Source organism: Cantharellus anzutake (genome assembly GCF_015039405.1).
Source record: "Cantharellus anzutake strain C23 chromosome Unknown EI90scaffold_5, whole genome shotgun sequence".
Lineage (NCBI taxonomy): Eukaryota > Fungi > Basidiomycota > Agaricomycetes > Cantharellales > Hydnaceae > Cantharellus > Cantharellus anzutake.
In genome coordinates, this window is record NW_024066955.1 from 163,379 (window position 1) to 184,100 (window position 20,722).

General features: G+C 47.9%; 4 protein-coding genes across 4 annotated transcripts; 1 reads left to right on the top strand and 3 right to left on the bottom strand.

The window, feature by feature from the left end:
* Positions 1 to 234: 234 nt before the first annotated feature.
* On the bottom strand, positions 235 to 1,592 carry EI90DRAFT_2906243 (kinase-like domain-containing protein; the record flags this gene model as incomplete). Its single annotated transcript, XM_039054240.1, has 2 exons — positions 235 to 995; positions 1,061 to 1,592. The coding sequence occupies 2 exons, from the start codon at positions 1,590 to 1,592 to the stop codon at positions 235 to 237; spliced, it is 1,293 nt and encodes a 430-aa protein (XP_038921671.1).
* An 807-nt stretch (positions 1,593 to 2,399) lies between these two features.
* Positions 2,400 to 3,880, bottom strand: EI90DRAFT_2906974 (guanine nucleotide binding protein, alpha subunit; the record flags this gene model as incomplete). Its single annotated transcript, XM_039054270.1, has 6 exons — positions 2,400 to 2,556; positions 2,611 to 2,849; positions 2,914 to 3,085; positions 3,140 to 3,658; positions 3,724 to 3,785; positions 3,839 to 3,880. Coding segments are annotated over 6 exons (1,191 nt in total), but the record flags the coding sequence as incomplete, so codon positions are not given.
* A 1,495-nt stretch (positions 3,881 to 5,375) lies between these two features.
* EI90DRAFT_3035161 (cytochrome b5-like heme/steroid binding domain-containing protein) lies at positions 5,376 to 6,583 on the top strand. Its single transcript, XM_039058587.1, has 3 exons — positions 5,376 to 5,959; positions 6,016 to 6,196; positions 6,259 to 6,583. The coding sequence occupies exons 1-3, from the start codon at positions 5,462 to 5,464 to the stop codon at positions 6,333 to 6,335; spliced, it is 756 nt and encodes a 251-aa protein (XP_038921673.1). The 5' UTR covers positions 5,376 to 5,461; the 3' UTR covers positions 6,336 to 6,583.
* Positions 6,373 to 7,457, bottom strand: EI90DRAFT_2966106 (folate-sensitive fragile site protein Fra10Ac1-domain-containing protein; the record flags this gene model as incomplete). Its single annotated transcript, XM_039055556.1, has 3 exons — positions 6,373 to 7,020; positions 7,089 to 7,218; positions 7,279 to 7,457. 3 exons carry the CDS (start codon positions 7,455 to 7,457, stop codon positions 6,439 to 6,441), a joined length of 891 nt encoding a protein of 296 aa, XP_038921674.1. The 3' UTR covers positions 6,373 to 6,438.
* Positions 7,458 to 20,722: the final 13,265 nt, after the last annotated feature.

The following is a 20,722-nucleotide window of genomic DNA, read 5'->3' on the forward strand; positions in this document are numbered from 1 at the left end:
TGGGGTATGCCCTGACACAAACTACATAATTATGCCAGGGCAGAGTGACACTGCTGTGCAGGTAACAGAAGTGGCCAAACTGAATGTGGACCATTTGCTGATTAGTAGCCCTATCTGTGCAAAAAACACCTTTGATAGGGTCTCAGCCTTAAACAACTAGCCTGCATGAGACTAATGCACAAAATTTATTTGCAAAAAGCAACACACAAAACCCAAGGAACACATGCCATGGAATCAATTGTATACAAACCATGGATGTTGTAGCACTTCAGTCATAAAGGTCCTGCTGTCCTGAAGATTATACCTTAACATCTTCTCCAACAGATCTCCGAGAAGCTCAACCTCCGCTTCTTCAAGTCTCGTCCCTGTCTTCTCAATCATGTCCCCTTCATCAACATCGGGGGCATCATCCCACTGCCCGATCTCGCGCAATCTTTCACGAAGCGAAGTCTCGACCGCAGTCAGTAACACTCCTTCTTTTCTCTGTTCTTCTTCTGGCTTCGCTTTGCCTGTCTTGTCAAACCATGGTTGTCGGGCCTGCCAAGAACTCCACCATGGGTCTGGGAACCTCCCCAGCGTTTCAACAATTTGTTTGAGGATTATGGTATCGCTACCGAGAAAGGGGTCAAACAGCGACGATCCTGCTCTGGTCTCAAATATTGTGCATGCCAAGGCCCAGACATCGGAGGCGAAGCCAATTTTTGAGTCAAAAAATGCGTTAGGGGAGAGGTAATGGAGCGGAGTGGCGGGCACATAGTTTGGCGGGGGGAGATCTGTGAGCAAGGACTGGCCAAAATCAACGAGGAGGGCGTCCTCTTGTAGCAGCGATGGAGTGGAAAGACGGGAGATGTCGATGGCAGCCACGACCTGTAAAGGACGGTTATGAATGACGATGTTTTCGAGGGTGGGACCACCCAAGTTTCGGTAGACATCATCGTTAGACCACTGGTGGACTGTATCGGATACTTGGAAGAGGATGTTGGATGGCGTGAGGTCTGCATCAAAGAAAGAGTTAACGCGAAACGGATGGCCAAGACAATCTTTTTTGTTTTTTGCAAACCTCCATGGACGATTCCTGCTAAATGTAAGAGATTCACCGCATTAGCCACTTGTCTCGCGACCTTCCTCGCCAAATCTGCTCGAAGCCGCCTGCTACCGGACATTCTTCCCGGACATTCAAGAATAGCGAATAAACTAGGTCCGGCGAATTGAGAAATTAGACAAAGGTGGGACCCGTTTGGACCTTCGTGTGAGAAATGGTCCCGGATGACAGGGAGATGCTGTCGGCCGGGATGAAGGGTTCCGGAGGATTTGTCCAATGCTCGGGAAACATATAAGTCTGGGATCCCCATTGGCTTGGATGACTGTTCGGCAGACAGGATTTTAAGAGTCACAAGACTTCCTGAGTCATTGGAGAACTTTTGATCTCGAGCGAGCCAGACGGTGGATGAACCTCCGAATCCCAACTTGTGCAGGACCTTGTATCGACCTGCAAAGACATCCCCAACCGACACGGGGTGGTACCCGCCAGGGCGATATTTCGTGAGATCCTCGATATTGTCGAGCCGTGGATAAGGGATATGAGTAGGCATGGCGTTAAGTAGTCGGCACTGAAACAGTGAACAGGCGGCCGTTCGCGAGCGCATTGCCAGCAAATGTAACAACATGTCGGAAAACACTGAGGCTTAACAGACACAAACAACGATATCATCCTACTGTCACTGACGGAGTGATTCCAATTTGAGCATATCAGGACCCCCGCTTGTTGCACTTTTCCCTGATAACTTGGTTTCTGCTATAAGGGAATCATTGTGTTACTTACCCTTTGAGGCCCAATGCGATTTAAGTTCATTCTTCGATATGGATGCATGCAAACAACGCCGAACATTAGGTTATGTGAAGTGCAGGCGAGTATTATAACCATCATGACTCTAAGGGTCAAGTCGGAGTTGCAAAATCGTGTACAAAGATGGATGAAAATCTGAAGTGAATCGATCAGCACAGACAAAACGAACAAAAAAAGAAACAAAGGAGAGCAAAAATGTTACAATAGATTATGATACTGTAGCGGGAATGAATTCCTCGGGGAGGAGGCCGAAATGAAGGGGAAGGATCAAGCATTCAGAGGTGGCATCTTCCGTTTTTTGCTCAGACTAACATCACGGACTCGAAGTGATCCTTTACAATAGCGGTGAGGACTAATAGGACGGAGAGGCTATCAATTAGAGGACAAGAAGGCAGGAAGCAACTCAAAGCACGTACCGTTGCCTAGCATTTTTCGAGTGTCGGCGGTGTTCTATGTGGGGATTAATTCTGTCTCCAAAATGCAGTATAGTAGGTACCTACAACGACAGTCGTTTGATGCACGTAAAGCTACGATGATGTGATAAGTGAGTGAATCAACGACTCCACCCGGCATGACGTACTTGACGACCTTGCCCCTGATGTCCGGATTCTGAGGGCGGATTGCTCTTCCGGAAAACCGTCTGAAAGTGCGATTGGAAATACTTCACTACCGTGTCCACATCGTTCTCCCGATTTCCATACGTCGGGATACTTAATGTAGTTGTCAATCCCTCATCCAGGATTCAAGTCAGAACGGAGACTTACGATTTGCGCACTTTCGCCCCGTTCTTTAGTTTCTCCTTCAGGATATCAATCTTATTCAAAAAGAGAACGATATGGGTTCGCTTGAGTAGTGGCGACGAGCAGACGATGGAGAATAATTTCATCGAATCTTCGATACGATTTGTGGTTGGGTCCTCGTCCAACCATTGGTCAAACGCTGACACAGGACACAGGAAGATGATAGCTGTTGCGTTGTCGAAGTACGGTATCCATGCATGTCTCTAGAAACGCATCAGTGGGACTCAGACACCAGAAGCGGATCGTCGAAGAGGACGGAGCTCTTACTTGTCTTCTTGTCCCACCAACATCAACTATCCGCCATGTCCGCATCTTGGCCCCAAACTGGAGCTGATATGTGTATTCAGCAATGCCGACTGTACGAATGCGGGCGTAAAGAATATCGTCATTCGTAGGAACAAAGTCAAGAGAGGATATCCTATCTATTTCGTTCATGAAGCTGCCCAAAGTAATGTAACATGAGTCAATCATGGGCCGAAGCAAAGACACTCACAAATCAGATGATTCTTTCACAACAATCCTGCCCTTCATCATCAATCGTTGGACGGTAGGGTGGTTCCATAACAAATGGATATCGTCCTTGCATGCCTCGATCAATCTTGATGCTTCATACAGCTGCTCGTCAATCTCCAAGCTTGGACGACCTTCAGGGATTCCGCGCTTTCTTCGAGCCTTCGCCTCTGAGCCTGTTCCGCGAGGTCGTAACTGCTGCCACCCACGACGAACAAACATTTCTTGACTACCAGTCTCTCCATCTACATGAAAGCCCGCTCCCAAGCGTTCGGCCAAAGTCGATTCGACACTCATCAGGGGCGACAAACGATACCGGAGAGTGAGAAGATCGACGTGGGCACTTGGTTCTCCCGCTGGACTTGGCGTGAATCTTGATGGACCCTCCCACTTGCCTCTATCGTCTTCTGTGAAGCGCCCATGTAGGACGTAATCTCGGTCATTCTGGGTTGGTTCAACAACTTCGAATATCTGTCGCACAGTTGCGATAACATTCACATAACTGGTGGAGGAAGGGCACCGTGAGGGGCAGCGAAAAAGCCACACGGATGAAGGCGGGGGACGTACATGATGCCCCGCCAGGCTGCCCTCTCGCTCTCCAACGTTTGCGGGGCATACAGTATTTGGAACTAGCCCATAGTTACAGCACGGCCTTGGAAGCAGTTGATCAAATCAAACGGACCTGTTTTTGCAATGTCGATTTCCCTGACTCGCTTTGTCCTATGTGTGGAATAAGGATGAACAAACGCTGTTCTGCCGCAGATGCAACAACGGAAAGGACATCACCTAAGAACAAGATAGTAATCTCCTGGTTGCGCTTGCGTTGTTCATATGATGCTTCTGACGCGAGTTCCGAGTCAATCTGAGCACTTCTTACTCGAGCTTTGGCAAGTTCTGAATGTTGCCATGTGTTACCGTCAAAAACTTAATGCCCGCTCGCGTTACGCACCCTCTGACGAAATCCCATATTTGCGCATCGTTGCAAAGGGTTAAGCGTATGTAGTGTACGGAAGGGGGCAGGGGCAGCAGGAAGAGATGGGAGAAGGGGATAGAACAATCAGTAGGGCTTCAGCTTTATAGCGGAATGGTAAATTCTAATTCAAAACGAAGCAGAGGGATGCATGAGGTTTTTGGGCTAGTAGCAGGCAATCAATGATCTTCTATTTGGTAAGGAGAAAATCACATCCGGTGAGAGTTTGGATACCGTCAGGGAGGCAAACCGCAGAACGACGACCTGTTGAAACCAGTGATCGCTATTGAAGAACTAAAATTTTTTCATATTAATAAGCTGATCGCAAACGAATGTTGCCGAGGGCGCTAACACAATAACCAGAGATTTGGAACACCCGCATAAACCATCAGTTTACTGTCCGCTTGATCCTAGGTATCGCCTATGTAATTCAAAGTCGCATATGCGGTTTGCACAAAGGCACTCTTGACGGCAACTTCCGCAGGCTGTTTCCCTTTTGGGCGTAGTCGTTTTGCCTCGCTGCATCTCAGAAGAGACGGCTTAGAGAGGACTTGGTCACGCACTCACCGTCCTCTCCCCGCATCGATGCTGGGGCATGCAACCTTAATGAGCCCAGTCACTGTCTTGCGCACATTGTGCTATGTTCCGGGGATCGCATCTGCTAAGGCCGCGGACGACATGGGCGGACAATGAGTTTAAGTAAACCCTCTGAGAGTGAGGTCGACTTCAGGGTAGCCTGCTGAAAAGATCTCTTTGCCGCGTCAGGATGAAGATGAAAGGGTTGGCATTTACAGGAGGATCTGAATCCGGCCCATTAGGGAAGAGATTCAAATGCAAAATGGAATGACTGACGCGTTTTTCACACCCTTGCATGCTTGAAAAGAGAGCGTTGAATGATCCTCAAACCTGGAGAAGGCATTGGGTGGCAAAGAGATAGGAAAGAATTTGCCCCTGACCAGCAAAGCAGTACTGAATATCATCCTTCTCCGTTTCAAAATCTTGATCGTGTCCAGGTATTATCAGCGCACGAGGGTCGCCAACCGCGCTTAAGCAACTTCTTGTCCAGCATCACTGATATCCCAAGCGATGTGCCTTGTACGGACAGCTTGACCGAAACCCGCGGCGGGCGCGGCGCAGGCAACCAGAAACCCATCGCTCAGGATTTTCTAAAAGAAGCTGTCCCTGTAAGCTGCTAATCAGTGTCAATAGTAATATGATTATATATACCTGGTTGCAGATTCATGCCACAGTCGGAACTTAGACACCAAAAGCGGAATCAAACGCCCGGCTGATTACTCAGTGACTAGTAACTACGCAATTAGTGAAATATTGTGTATGGAGACGAATTTTCGTCGCTGGTTGGCTTCTTTGGGCGTCAGTACCCCATCGCCAACGTCTCAAGTGGATGTCGATCCTTCACCTGCCTTAACACTGAATGTTTCCCCGCCTCCTGTCGAGGACGATGAGGACGATGGCGACGCCACAGAAACTGACGATCGTCCACCAGCATTTCCTGCTTTGGGGAGCATTCAGCGATCGCAAGAAGTCGCAGGATTTCCCTCGCCTTCTGCGTCAGGTCCCACAGCCCGTGCGGCAGCAGAAGATTCAAGGAGAATGCCGCCGCCTTCCTTCTTGCCGTTACGACTCGGTGTTGCAAATGGTACCGTGGCCGTAGGGAGCTCTTCCTCGGGTGGACTTGCGCTTCCGCCATCGACTACGAAACCTCCCCCAAATGTGAATAAGAAAGCAAAGGTGCGGGAGAAAGTGGCACTTGCTCCAGGTCATTCTTCATTGGATTGGGCAAGACTGAAAGCTTCAGGAACGGATCTACGTGTATGTCCTGCTACCACTATTGTTATTCGTACAACAATCTCTGATCAACTCTCCAGGCTGGCGTCACAATCCTCCTTCGAATCACTCCTTCAGAACTGAAGCTCCATAACAAACACGATGATGCCTGGGCAGCTTTCGGTGGGAAGGTCTACAATATTACTCCATTCCTTCCATTTCATCCAGGTGGAGAGAAGGAGCTTTTGCGGGTTGCAGGGAGGGATGGTTCGAGGCTATTTGGTGAGTCAAGGATCGGAAACGCGACATGCTGTCTGATTTTCCCTACCTGCCACATTTGATAGCCCTGACTCATTCTTGGGTAAACCTTGACTACATGTTAGATGGTTGCGTGGTTGGACTCCTCGTTAAGGATCGATAATCGAGACATCTCTTATCAATGCCTAGACATCAGGAGTACGCACGGACGCTGTAATTAGGATCATGTTATGCTTGCAATAATACAATCTGGGATGCGCAGGTCGTCACTTGTGAGGAGGGGAAGCTGAACGTCTCTCATGCCTTCGAGAATCCCTGCCCCTCTCCCTTTCTCTTTCTCCTTTCCCCCATTCCCTATGATCCCTGTGGTCTCTGTAACTACGTCTGGTTTTCTCTTCCCTTCTTTTTCTGTCCTGAGTTGCTGATCTGTGATCCTCGTTACGGACCCTGTGATCCTCAGCTTGGGGCGTTGCGCATCCCTCATCCTCATCCTGACCCCCCGGTGAAAGGGTCTCTTCCTCAGCTTCCTTCTTCCTTTGCTTGTACGTCAGTTTTTTTACACAAGAAGGACACAGCACGAGCTTCACGAGAGCGGACTTTTGCTCCCCTCTTTCAACGTACGCGAAAGGAACTTCGAGCGTAGCTAGCTTAGGGGGTTCTACTCCTGGGTTGATACTGGGGATAGGGTGATGGTGTTCGCAGCGTGTATTGCCCGTAGCTAGCTTAGGGGGTTCTACTCCTGGGTTGATACTGGGGATAGGGTGATGGTGTTCGCAGCGTGTATTGCCGCATGTTGTCTCCCCTGTTCTTGCGACAACTTCGTCTTCGGTCCGCCAGCGTAAGGCGACCTATTTCACACAGACGGATAATGCCCGTGTCAACAGTGCGAACAGAAGTAATCCGTAAGAGCACCCACCCCGCCCATTTTGTAATGTTTAAGGTCGCAGACCGCGAACTCTTTGTAAAGAGATGCTTCATACTTCGCGGCGAGCTTCTCTTCCCATGGAAGAGTCGGAGAAGATGCTTCTTCTTCGCTTCGAAGGAAACTAGTGCACGTTGTGCCCAAATGTCGCCCTTCTGTTCACAAGGGGAAGGGCACAACGTACCGATGCCGCTCCTTTAACACATCAAAATCCGTTCTCTTTGTTACTGACGTAGAAGGTCGTGATGAGGAACCATACACATCCACATAGTCCCTAATGTACTTCTGGTGCCGTTCGTAGGCTGTGCCTGTGATGTTAGGCCGAAAGATAGATTTTGCGTGTTCAGATTGGTTTGAAGACATCGTGGGTGTTTTGCGCGCCTAAATCGAGATTGCTTCCGTATCATCGGTACCGAAACTGTTCTCAATCTGAATCTCACTTCCCCAAAAAATCTCATCCAAAGCGTGTATTTCGGTTTTGAATGGTGCCCGTTGCTCCTTACATAAATAGCGGGGACTCCTACAGCTCTAGATCTGTTGATGCGCCCCACTGAGATGTCGGATACCGTCGATTAGTTGGGTATCCGTATCTGCAGGCTTCGCCCTTAAATACATGTGTGAGTGGCAACAGTGATACGCGAAAGACAAAGGAAATGAGATGGGGCAAACTACAAAGGTAACTGGACGCTTTGTGTATAAGACGAAATGTTGGACTAGCGATGTTGTCGCTCAGTCCCGTTGCACGTGAACTAAAAGTATATTAGAATAATCACCTAGCGATGTTGTCGCTGGTGTACGAATATTAGATACACGTTTTATGGATGATGAACAAGAGATAACCAACATACCTCAGTCCCGTTGTACGTGAACTGAGGAAAGGTTGGGTTGTCCAAAAAATTGGGGTTTTATAGTCAGGCGCTATGAATGCGCACTGACTTTGGCACGGATGTCACCAAGAAAGGTAATAGGTGTAAATCTAAACACCACAGGACTCAACATCACCAAACGTGAGTTGGTCATAGTGAACACCATAGTACCAAGAATTCTAACATTGTGGTCCAGTGCCAAGTTGCAGGAGCACCCTGATGCCTCTCCCAAAGCTCAATTTGTCCAGTCCGAGCTCCTCCAATCTGGCGGTGATGTGCCAGGTGGATTACTGCCCCTGACCGCCTGTAGTGTTGGACTGCTAACTTCAACAAGATCTGTGTTTGGAAACCCTACAGCCAAACCTCCACTTGGAGTGATGTTGGTGTCAGGGGGACAACTCCCGGGTCCCCATGACCCTCCCCTATGGTCCACAGCCTGTGGTGTAACCAGCCTTATCCAGGGCACAACCTACTGTGGGTAAGAAGATGAGAAGGAAGCTAACTTCTCATCTTCCCACAGTGGCCACCATATCAGGAAAACTTCCGGGGATACCCGGAAGTCACATGAAGGGGTAGGAACCGGGCCCAGAGCATGCGGCATGCGGAGCGTGCGTGCATGCGGGAAGTGCAGCAGGTGGAAGTGGGTCCGGACGCGGGTCCGGGTCCAGGCTAGTCAGGGTGTGTGCCCTGACAACAGATGATTGTCTCATGATAGGGTCTACCACTATAGGTGTAGTGGCGAATCCTGGGCCAGATGAACAGGCTTTGTGTTATCTGGGGTGATAGAATCTGGTGGAGCTTAGTATAGAAAAATTGTATGATAATATGCCTTGGGCCTATGTCATATCCATACAATCCCGACCTCCGCTCTGGGCTCCCGGAACTCTGAAACTGACTCCGGAGCCCTACTTCCCTTTCGTCACCTTCTCCTTGCCACTCCCAAGAGGTTATCCCACCTCCAGCTCCGACACCACCTTTGGTCCGACTCCGGAACATTCCGGGTCTGACCTCAACCTCGACACCTCCCAGATGAGCATGCAACACCTATGCTCCTGACTCTGGACCTCCACTCCAGAATCCTGTTTGCATCTCTGTCTCCGGAACCTCCGGTCTTAGCTCCGACCTCAGACTTTGACCCCACCTCCGCTTATACCCATTGTATTGGTTAGCTCATTCCATTTAATTATGTTTGCCAATATTCTGGAGTTTAACTTCCGAGTTCGGACTTTCTGGACTTACATCGGACCTTGCAACTATTGCATTGCTCCATTCAATTCTGCTATTCTCCCTCATTCCTATTTGGGCTGCTGCTTCCTTTCTATTCAGTCAGCTGGCCATTCCCCACTCCCATCCTCCTTCCATCCTCCTTGGGCCTTGGCCCTTCACTCCTCCTTTGGGAAACACCATTGAGTCAAACCCTTGACCCTCAGTGTTGTTCCTCTTTCCAGCTCCCTTTGTCTCCTTTCGGAGTACCCTTGCTCCTTTTGATTCTGGACCCCTCCTTATATACAATGTACATAGTAACTTGTAACCTCAGTCCGAAATCGACTTGATTTCCCCCCAAGAGACTTCCCCTCTGCTAGATCCGAAATTAGGGACCCCTAGGACAACCAGCAATGGCACAGCGCTCCGCATGAGTTGCTGAGGCTGAGGTCCTTCCACACTAAGTCTCCGATTCCATTCCGGAGTCGTCCGAATCTGCCCACATCTAACAGCCTAGCCCCATGCTCTTCAAGCCCCTTAAGTGGGAGTAGTACAAGCATGTAAAATATCCAGAGTTAAACAAACAAACAAAACAACAATTGTCCATCCAGTCATTATGGGGAAACACCTTGAGCCTGGTGCAAAGGTGAAAGGGTTTTGCTTACTTGTTTGGGGACAGTAACGTTCCGTTCCCCCGTTCACCTCAGGTGTCATATCTGTACATACACCTGATCCCGATCCAACTCCTGGACCCTCCGCTTCATCACCTCCAGAGTCCTACCCTATCTCCATCTGCTCCAATATCCACCTTCGGACTGAACATCACTCTTCTCATTCCTCCCCTCACTCCTCTCCTTCTGTCACTCTTCCACCAAACCTCTGTCAAGTTACGACCTTCCGCTGCAGTCCCATACCCCATACTCGGACACCGCCTGTACCTTCACTCTGAGATTCCGTCATGGTCCTGACCTCGGACTTTGACTCCACCTCAGCTTAAGTCCATTGCATTGGTAACCTCATTCTATGTAAACACCATTGCCAGTATTCCTCGGACTTTCAACCCCACCTCCGCAACCTCTGTAAGCTCCACAACCTCCAAGCTCCACGGACCATACCCAGCACTTTCGCTGCTTGTAATGTATCTTTCACGCTTTCCCCTCATCCTTATTTGGGCTACTGCTTCCTTCCATTTTAGCCAGTTAGTCATCATCCCCACTTCACCTCATTCTCCTGCCCCTCTGGGCTTCACCCTCCCTATCTCCTTTTAGATGTACCCCAGAGTCCAACCCATGACCTTCGGTACCGCTCCATTTCTGTCACCCCTTTGTCTCTGTTCGGACGCCTTTGTTCCAATTCGGATGCCCTTTGATTCCTTGTGCTTTCATCTCTCCCCTATATACAGGCACTTGTACATACTCGTTTTAGGCCCTCAGTCTAAAATTGACCAGAAATGCCCCTAGAGACTTCCTGCTCACTGCTTCTGAAATTAAGGACCAAATGGACAAACAGCAATGGCACAGCGCCTGGCTCCAACATAACGTCCAACACAACCTCCGGTCCGACTCCGGTTTACTCTGGGTCCGATCCCAACCTTGTACCTTCCAGACCAGAGTTGTGATGCTCCATACCTCCAGCTCCGGACTTCTGTACCGGAACCCCATTACACCTCCACCTCCGGAACTCCGGTCACATCTCCACCTCTGGACTTTGACCTCCTCCTCCATCTTATCTCCTTATATTGGGGGTGGGCAAGCAAAGCTTGCCCACGGGACTGCTTATGTAAGCTAGACTGGCTGCAGAGCAGCCTGTGGAAGTATAGTTTTATAACTCATCACAAATGTCTCATGCAACAAAAAGTTGAATCAAAAGTTACTTGGAATCGTAAAAGCTGATAATTGGACTGAGGAATTGTAAAAAAAAATGAGTTCTCATGGCTCTACAACCGTTCTTGACAACCAGAGCATTTTACAAAAATCCAACAGTCCGAATTATAGAAAAAGACCCTCTACACATCCAGGAGAATTTCTACATGCTTAGCTGCTGTCAGGGCAATAGCCCTGAACCCCGAGCCACATGTAATTAGATACATATAGTCACATGGGTAAGCGGGAACCTCCGGGTAACTGCTTACACACTACCGTAAAATACACACATTTGTATCACTTACGGCTCTGTGTGCTGAGCTACCCCAGAGACCTCACACTTTTTTAAGTGTATGAGGTGTGTTTTACAACACAACCCACAAAAAACTATCCATTCTTAACATCTGACTCGGTAGCGCCTGTGGCACCTAAACACGCCTGCAAGGGCAAGGTCGCATCTGCAGCGACGCTAAAAAGAAACGAGCGGTTTATTAAGAAACCACAATCTCCCATCATGGGAGATTCAAACCAAAAGCCGTCGTCAGACAACGATGAGGATCAACATGATCCGGCAGTAGCAACCACCTCAGGGTGGCCCCTGAAGGTTTTAGAAACTTACGTGGAGTAAGTGCAGGGCCTAATACCCCTAGAACTCCATGACATACCGATCTAACCCAAGCTGGGGAAGATCCCTCACCTCCTCACGAGGTGATTGACTTGTGCGATAAATGCATAAGTGCCGAACGATCAGCCCAAAAAGCTGATCGGATAGAATCGCAGGAAACTCCAGGCCCAACTATCCCCTGGAGTCCCCCCTCATGTCCCCAAGTCAAGCCCCAAAGGCAGACAAAGGGAAACAAAGGGAAGAGCCCCCGCGTCGGCTATCCGAAAAACTACTGGACTTGTTCCAGGTTCCGTCTGAATGGAGGACAGAAAGCGAAGACCAACTTCTTCTCAGGCTGAAAGCCCGAGAAGGCATGAAGATACGCCCTGAGAGCAGGATCTCCCAGAGCGCGGAAGCTCCAAAAGAACTTCTGCTGTTTACACTCCCACATGCCATGCCAGACAAGGCAAGGTCGCCAACCTCAGAGGAGGTCTCCGAGATAATGAAGAGGAGGCGAACTGAAATGAGGGAGTTCGCTGAGGAAGCCTTATGGAAAAGTAAGGAAAAACCAGTGAACAGACCCCTCTATGAAAGGGAAGCACCCTCTGCAATGGCCTCACCTAAACAAAGCAAGCATGGAGCGTTCACTCCAAGAACCCCTTCTGGAACCCCCAGAAGCGGTAATGTCAACTGGGGAGAGTCACTGCTCGCCCAACCAAACTTCCTCCTGGAAAACCAGGAATCGTGCATAATAAACGCGATAAACTCGATCCAAAAAAAGATCGAGGAAACGAACCACAATAGTACAGCTCGTCTAGAGATAACTCTAGAAAGAATGGCCAACGCAATCGATGCGTTGACTGAAAAAATCAGCGAACAGATGGACTTGCTGAAGGAAATAAACTTCTCACAAAAAAGTGAGGAAACAAATAAACACCCCTGGACCACGGTCCAGGACATAAATAGAACTCGTGAAAAATTCACGAAAAGAACCACCAGCGAAAGCACACTGGAGTATCATCAGCGACTCGACAGAGACGCTAAGGAGATCCTTCTCCCAAGGATAGGAGAAGATGATGCTGAAAGAAGGCATCGTTCAGAGATTAGGAGGAGAATTGGCACGTACCAAAGGTTCGGCCAAACGTCCACTTACGACGGACCTCTCAAACAGAGAGGTAACTCAAACACACTCTCTCAAAACAATGAGAGAATCCAAATACAACTTCAGGCGAACTTGCCTGAAACCAAAGAAATGCTGCGAGGAAAATTTCCCCCAGCAAAAACCCCCCCAAAGGAGAGATCTCCATTGGATAGCGACCCCGCGAAGGCAGGGGAGCAAGAGGAGTACCTGGAGAAATGGTACGAAAAGGCCATAAGAATGGCTGAAGTGAGAATACTCACTCCTTACCCAGAAGGAGTGAAGCCTGAAGCCCTAAAAAATGGGCTGGCATTCCCTGACAAGAAATGGTCAGGGGAGAACGACATGGAATCGTTCTGGCAGTGGTTCACAGAACTACTAGGATTCCTCGCTTTGCGAGGATGCAAAGGTCCCCAATTCGACGAAGTCCATCTGGACTGCTTGATTCGTGGATTAGGGGGGCCCGCATTCAACCTTGGAATAAGACTCTGAGACAAAACTCTCCTCAGAGGAGACGAGGGCATGTTCCTCGAAGTTCTCAACATTTTGATGAGAACTTTCATTAAAGTCTCTGCCACGTTGAATGTGACAAAGAAGTACCGCAACATCAAATACAAAGCGGAGAAAGGCCTAAAACAGTTCTACCTAGAACTGTCCAAAGCAGCGTCCCAGATGGTGACGCCGCCAGACCAGGTGTCCTTCAATGCCAGGTTCCTAAACTACATTCCCCTCGAATGGAAGAGGGAAATGATTGCTCATGATAGAATCAGAGCAGACTTCTCCTCAAACGAGGAGATGTTAAAAGCAATATCTCGTGTAGACGAGATAATCGACGGGCTGAAAATGTCTTCAGCCTACAAATCAGGATACTATACCTGAACAACTACCACGGCAACCACGAGCCACAGTAGAGCCCTCCCATCAGGAAAGAAGGCTGAAGAGCTGAAACCCAGATGGAAAGAGGATACATCCTCGAAAAACTCGAGGAAAACTGACCAAAAGTCAGTTCCAATTTGCGGCAAATGCGGCAAAATAGGGCAAACGAAAGATTGCCCAAGACACAATGTAACGAGCGATGAAAAACCAAGGCACATAGCCGCCATGGAGATTGCGATCACAACGGAAGAAGAGTCGAAAGACTCATCAGATGAGAAACCAGAGAACAACTCTGGTAACTCCGAAGCATCAAGCTTCGAAGTAGAGGACCCATACGAAGGACCTCAATACTCACCTGACTCAGAGGGTGAGGAAGTCAATGTTGGGACCATAAGGATGGGCCCAATGTCAGTTGTCAATCACGACAACATAAATTACAAAATCAAACTGGCTGTAGCATGCCAGTTAGAAAACACAGCAGATGAAAAAGTTGCCAAAGCCTTGGTGGAAGCACCAAGAAAAGACGCCTTGGGGAAATACACCAAAGTACCCAAGGAAAACAAGGACAAAGGGAAGAAGGACCAAAAGTCCATCGAAACCCAGTCCCCCTTGTTTGATGCGAAATTCCACATCTCAAAAGATGTGGGAAAATACCCTGCAAACAGACCGCTCTCAACAAAGAGAACGCTGACGGCTCACATAAAAATAGCAGGCATAAAAGCCTACGCGCTATTCGATAGTGGAGCCGAAACGGATGCTTTATCGCTGGACTTTGTCCGTGCGGTCCACATCCCAATTCTCCAATTGGAGAACCCAGTCGTCTGTCATATCCATCCCTGGCCATCGACTTCTGATCCCTCCGATTCCTCTGCTCTACCTCCACTCCTTCCTCACTAACCTCGGAGCTCCTGCATTCCGCAATCCCCTCGGTACCCCTCGATGGTCACCACCCCCTCCTTTCAATTTATTACCTATGCCTCCCTAAGTACAGAGCCCCAAAGGCTTCCGGACAGCTCCGACGTTGTAGGCGGGATAATTGCCCACGCACAGACTCGGCTCGGATACCCGTTTTCACGACTATAAAACCACTTCCATCCATGCGACGACTCAGTACGGATTTGACATCTAAAAATAGTGCTAATTCGTGCGATCCCATCGATACCAAGAACGTCCTAATCGGTGGAGATTTGACAGAGTTCCGTGTTGGAGAAGTTAGGCACAGCAGGTCACGAGTATGTGCGGGCGTGGGAATCTCAAGCGGCAACCCAGAAGTCCAGCCTCACTCGTTCCCACGGCGTCTAATAAATTGGTAAAAATGCTTATCGGCTGCGTGAGAGTTATCTCCAGCTACATTTCCAATTTAGGCTCTTAATTCCGTAAATCCGTTGAGATATCGCTTATTTTCTTATATTTTCATATTTTTGCATCATTTCAGTTATTGATCAATATTCTTTTATTGACACTGTTACCCTTTTTTATTACTTCACCTAATAAGGTATGCAGGTGCCATATGGTACCAATATTTCCCATCAATTATTCTAAAAATAATTGTTCCTTATATCCTGTACATACCGGATTCTGGAATAGAAGTTCTCCCCTCCCCCAAAATTCTCTAAGGTGCTAGGACACGCTAGAGTGGGTGTGAGTGTGTGGAATCCAACAGTAGGAATAAGGGCAACTGTCTAGCCCACAACGAGTGGGTAGTAGATTAGTTGAGCCCGGACCTTGCGGAATCCCGGAGAACCCACACGGAGTTTAAGGATCGAGCATAGCGAAGTCCAGTCAAGAAAGTAGGAGTTTGGAGAGTTTGGCCCCGCGAGCTTAGTCGGCATAGAGAGCCGCTAGCCCTCTTGCAATGTCTGCTAGCGCACTCCTGCCTCCGCTGGACAATACACTCGCTTGCCCTGCAAAGCCCACCTTCAGGCCTATCCCTCCTTTCTGTTTCTGGGTTATCGCCTGCCTTTCCGCTAACCCCGTAACCCGACTCGTCAGTAATATTCAATCGGCTAATGTCTAAACCCCGTTAGCTCCGCTCCGCTCGGCTCCGCCATTTGCGGACCCGCCCTCGCTGTAACTATATATACTTAACTTGTACATAGGTTACACTCCAGTAATAAAATCGACTAGAGTTTACCCTCTTCCGTTCTGGTGGCCAGTTAGTAAGTTAGGGCACGGACATGTTTACTAGGCACAGCGCTCCTGGCATAAGTCGCTGAGGCCGAAGCCCTCTGTCACGGAGACACTCCTTCGTCTCGACCTGGTCTCTGACATCGTCCTTCAAATGGGGACGAAAGGAACAAGATCACAGATCCTGTTCGGAACAAACATGGACGTTGAGATTAACGGCCACGCAGAAAAACACTACTTCGATGTAATTAACATCGATAGATATGATGCCATATTCGGCGCCCCCTGGTTAAACAAAAACCAGGTAAGCTTAGACTTCCGGTCCCACAAAGTGAGAACGGTGAACAAGGGCAACATAGACACCCTTGGAGTAAGCGAAGATCATGTGACAAGATCACACGGATGGAAAACTCGAGCAAGAGCTCGAGAACAACCAAAAAAGAAGCCCCCCTGACAGGGAGGCGGGATTGAAACACACCTCAGGGTAATTGAAAGAAAGTACCCTGAAGGTTGGCCCAATCCTAGTCCGGAAGGACTAGAACTTCCAGACGTACCACATCTGGAAGGCCTCTCCATGAACAACCCCGAGTTCGAAAGACTCAGGGAGTGGTGGAGAGAGAAATTTGAAACCGAAATTCTACATAAGTGTCAGGGATCGGCCCCTGACCCTGCTGTCAGGGCACCCAACCACACCACAGAACCACCTTCCCAGACTTCCCCCACTTCCCTGACCTCCCCATCCCTACATATCTCTCACAACTTCAGCCCGCATGTGAGCCCACGGGAAAAATCACGTGGGTCAAGGCGAGCAACTCGCCTTAACCCATGTGACACCTTTTCCGAGTCATGGGAACATGCTCGGCTTCTACCCGGAGTCACGTTATGAACTGTACAGTACACTTCCCTTTTATAGTAGCCAAGCGGGGAATAGGGAAACTTACCCTTCTTCTCAACTCAATCCCCACTTAGGCAAGTTGTAGTTACCCTCTGTAATACATGACAACTCAATCCCCGCTTAGTCCCTTCAGTGAGTTTGAGGAGCTGAGGACAGGGTCTAGCACCCAACCACCCGGAACACCACACACACCTAGGCCTGAGGTCAGGCTGTCCCTGATCGAGGACTGAGCCCTGACAATAAGCCGGAAAAAATTCCAGCCATTTGCTCCAATCCTAGACGTTCTAGGAAGCCGCGTGGATGAACAGGGCATCCACGCTCAAGCGGATAAAATGGAAAAAATCCGCAACTGGCGAGAGCCAGTAGACCACACAGGTGTCCTAAGATTCCTGGGAATGGTAGAATATCTATCGATATTCATGCCAAACGTCAGTGGCTACACAGGACCACTGCAAACAATCTGCTCAAACAAGCAGACATTCAGGTGGACACCACTCCACCAGAAATGCTTCGACGAGATTAAATGTCTAGCATGCAGGGCTCCGATCCTGAAGCCCGTCCAGTGGAATCCACCGGAAAGCCTCTCAGAAGAAGAGAGGACCAAACTCCATGTCTGGGTCATAACAGACACATGCCCAGCGGGCATGGGTGCACTAATTGGACAAGGCGAAAAGTGGCAGACTTGCCACCCGGCCGCATTCATGTCCAAAAAGTTCACCAACACACAACGTAGGTACTTCGCCTACAAGCTCGAGGCACTGGGTGTCCTCGAAGCACTCATGAGATGGCAAGACGATCTCATGGGAGGCCGTGAATTCACAGTAATCACGGACCACAAAGCTTTGGAATATTTCAAAGCGAAAAACCACAACTCAGGTAGACACCTGAGATGGCAAGCCTTCTTCGCAAGCTTCAATTGCGAAATAAAATACATGGAAGGCCACAAGAACAAAGTGGCAGATGCACTCTCACGGTACTACGACTCGTCAACGGATGAGGATCTGCATTTCGACAACTACATGTCGGCGGACATCCATCTGGACAAAAATGCAGAAGATACTATCCCTGACAGAATCGAGGAATACGAAGAACTGCTACTAAGCAGTACCCTGAGTAAAAACTCAGAGAGAAAGAGACTCACAGCGATACACGCGAGAAATACCCTAGAGGAAGCTCTAGGGGGAGCGCCCAAAATCTGGAAGAAATCATAATTCCAGAAGAGAACCTTCGAAAACAATTCGAAGAGAAAGACCTCATTGAGGCAATAAAATCTGGATACTCACAAAGCCAGATCCACTGGGAAATCCTAGAGAACCCGGGGAACTTCAAAAACTTCTCCATAAAAGATGGGCTGATAACCCGACTTGGAGAAGGAGGAACGACCCAAATAGTAGTCCCAAAAGGGAACTATGAAAGGAAGTCCATTCGAGGAATAATCCTCGAAAACATCCACGAAACACTTGGACACCTAGGATCCAAGAAAACAGTGGAAACCCTCCGTCGACACTTCTGGTGGAAGTCGATGAGGAAGGATACCCACAAGTTCTGCAGGTCTTGCGGAACTTGTCAAACAACAAAGAAAAGCACCAGGAGAAATCCCGGACTGCTTCGCCCACTCCCGACCCAGAAACACCATGGTCGTCAATAGCTATGGACTTCACAGGTCCATTCCCAACAAGCTTGGGATATGATTACCTCTGGGTAATCATTTGTAGGTTGATGTCCAACGTCCACCTAATTCCAATAAAGACAACAACGAACGCACTAGAACTAGCATTCGTATTTCTTCGTGAAGTTGTAAGACTCCATGGTCTACCACACTCGATCATATCAGATCGAGACTCGAAATTCACGTCAAAATTTTGGCGCGAACTACACCGAATACTCGGTGTGCAGTTGAAATTCACAACTGCATTCCACCTGCTGAAGGAGTGGAGCTGGATCACCTTATGTAACCAGTTTCCTACGTCCAATAACGATATTAGAGTTTGTGCTGATTTGCGTACTGACCGTGTTTTGGTTGCCAAATATATGATTGTTCACTGTCTAAACAACAATAAACACCCCCCAACGATCTCACCTGACGTATAGGTCGTCTACGGATAAAATTCTATATTGACTTTACTATGATTTCTAGTCAATATTACACCTATATTTACCACTTTTCAGTAGGATGTGATTTTCCTGATAATTTACTGAAGGAAAACTGCTAATAGAATAATTCCGCAATAAATGTTACTCAATACAGGAGTGACCAAACTGCTCTTTCTATCGCTTAGAGTGCATGCTAGTTATCTAGCAGGTTCAGGATCGCTCACTTTTCTCCTGTGGTGTGATAACCAAGTATTGCTGAGAGATTATTCAATTAAGAAGTCCCTCCACCAAATTCTCACTAATTCTCACTATGACACTTTTGTTCAGCTGTGTCTAACTGACCCTAACTCACGCTTAGAGTGACGTGTTAGTTTTATATTAGCTAACAACTAATATTTGCTTTTATCTTTTGGAGCAAACGAACCAACCACTGGTGAGGAGAATTAAACTTTTATTTCTACCTGAGGTTTGAGAGGGGGCAGAAGCGGCGGCCTTTTATGCTTTTCAGAGGCCTCTCTACTCCCACGCCTCGCACTAGTTACATGTGCTACATTTGTATTATAGATAGTTCTAGAATGATATAGGGGCTTGGGCTGTGTAAGCTTAATAATGGACTTAGGACATGACTCAGCAATAAGTAATTCATTTCTTTGTCTTTTGGGCCCCTCTTAGCGGGATCTTGTAGCGCTGAAGCTATGCTCTACACCGCCTTAATTACGAACGGTTATCTTTAGAAATGACTCGGCTATAAAGGAACTTTCTAGACTGTTCTCTAATTGACCCCTTTTTGTGAAGCCACATCATTACTAATGTTCTAGAGCCTTCCCAATTAATTAACTGATCCGCGGACTTTTGAATCACTTCATGCTTATGATCCGAGATCCAGATCATCAATCATTCCTTTGTTCCGATTTATTTGAGCTTAAAATCAAAAAGTTTTGATGAATCATGGGAAAATATACAAGATCCGGTTTTTAGCATTTTCTCCTCTTCTGATGCGATCAAAAACTGTCCGCCCGCGCCAGGGAATACTCTGTCATATGGTATTCAGTCCGCCAGACTTCCGGGCGCCAATATATTTCCCTTGAGTCACATTACTTTTTGTAAGAATTAGCAAATAAATATATATGAATTATAAGGTGTTTCGCCGTTTGAGCGATATCTCCGTCAGTTTTGAAGCTTTTAGAATGAAACAAAACCGTGGATAAAGTTAAGAAACAGTCCTTTCAGATGGTAATAAGATTATAGTCAAAGGTTTACTAGTTCCCGAGATATTCACATTTCTTTCCCAATGTTCCTTCTTATTCTGCCGTCTATGTGCTATTTTCTTGTTGTAGGGATATATTCTTTGAATATTACACCTATGCCAAGTTCTAGGCATGATTGTAGTAGATTAAATCTCATACTACATGGGTGTAGATAATTTATAATGATCTAATGTCTGTCCAGTCTCATAAAGATCATGAGATCTGTTAAACGTCTGAACTTGTCACCTGTTCGTTGACTATTCTGATAGATCATTGTTTTATTCTTTGAATATTATTTCTCCTACACCGCAAGGTGACGGCCAAGCGGAAAGAATGATACAAAAAGTAGTACAAATACTATGCGCGATGGTTAGACCAGATCAACGCAACTGGGCAGCGAAACTGTCGATGGCAGAATTCGCGATCAATGCAAGCTTGAACACATCGACAGGATTTGCCCCGTTCGAATTAATCTACGGCCATATGCCAAAGATGTGCCTAACAGCACCACTCTCGGACTACCCGGGAGTAAATGACTTTGCCCAAAAAGCGAAGGAAAACCTCATGACAGCACACGACGCGATAATACACAATCGTGCTGCTCAAACAATCCAGGCAAATAAGAAAAGACGCCCGGACCCGCCTTTGAGAAAAGGTGAGCTTGCATACTTATCCATGGATAAGCTGAACCTACCCAAAGGAAGGGCAGGAAAACT

Bases quoted from the DNA above. Each gene is read 5' to 3' on its own strand.
- EI90DRAFT_3035161 (XM_039058587.1), top strand. From the start codon at position 5,462: ATGGAGACGAATTTTCGTCGCTGGTTGGCTTCTTTGGGCGTCAGTACC. The intron at 5,960-6,015 runs GTATGTCCTGCT...TCAACTCTCCAG, and splicing joins CTTCAGGAACGGATCTACGT to GCTGGCGTCACAATCCTCCT. The intron at 6,197-6,258 runs GTGAGTCAAGGA...CACATTTGATAG, and splicing joins GGATGGTTCGAGGCTATTTG to CCCTGACTCATTCTTGGGTA.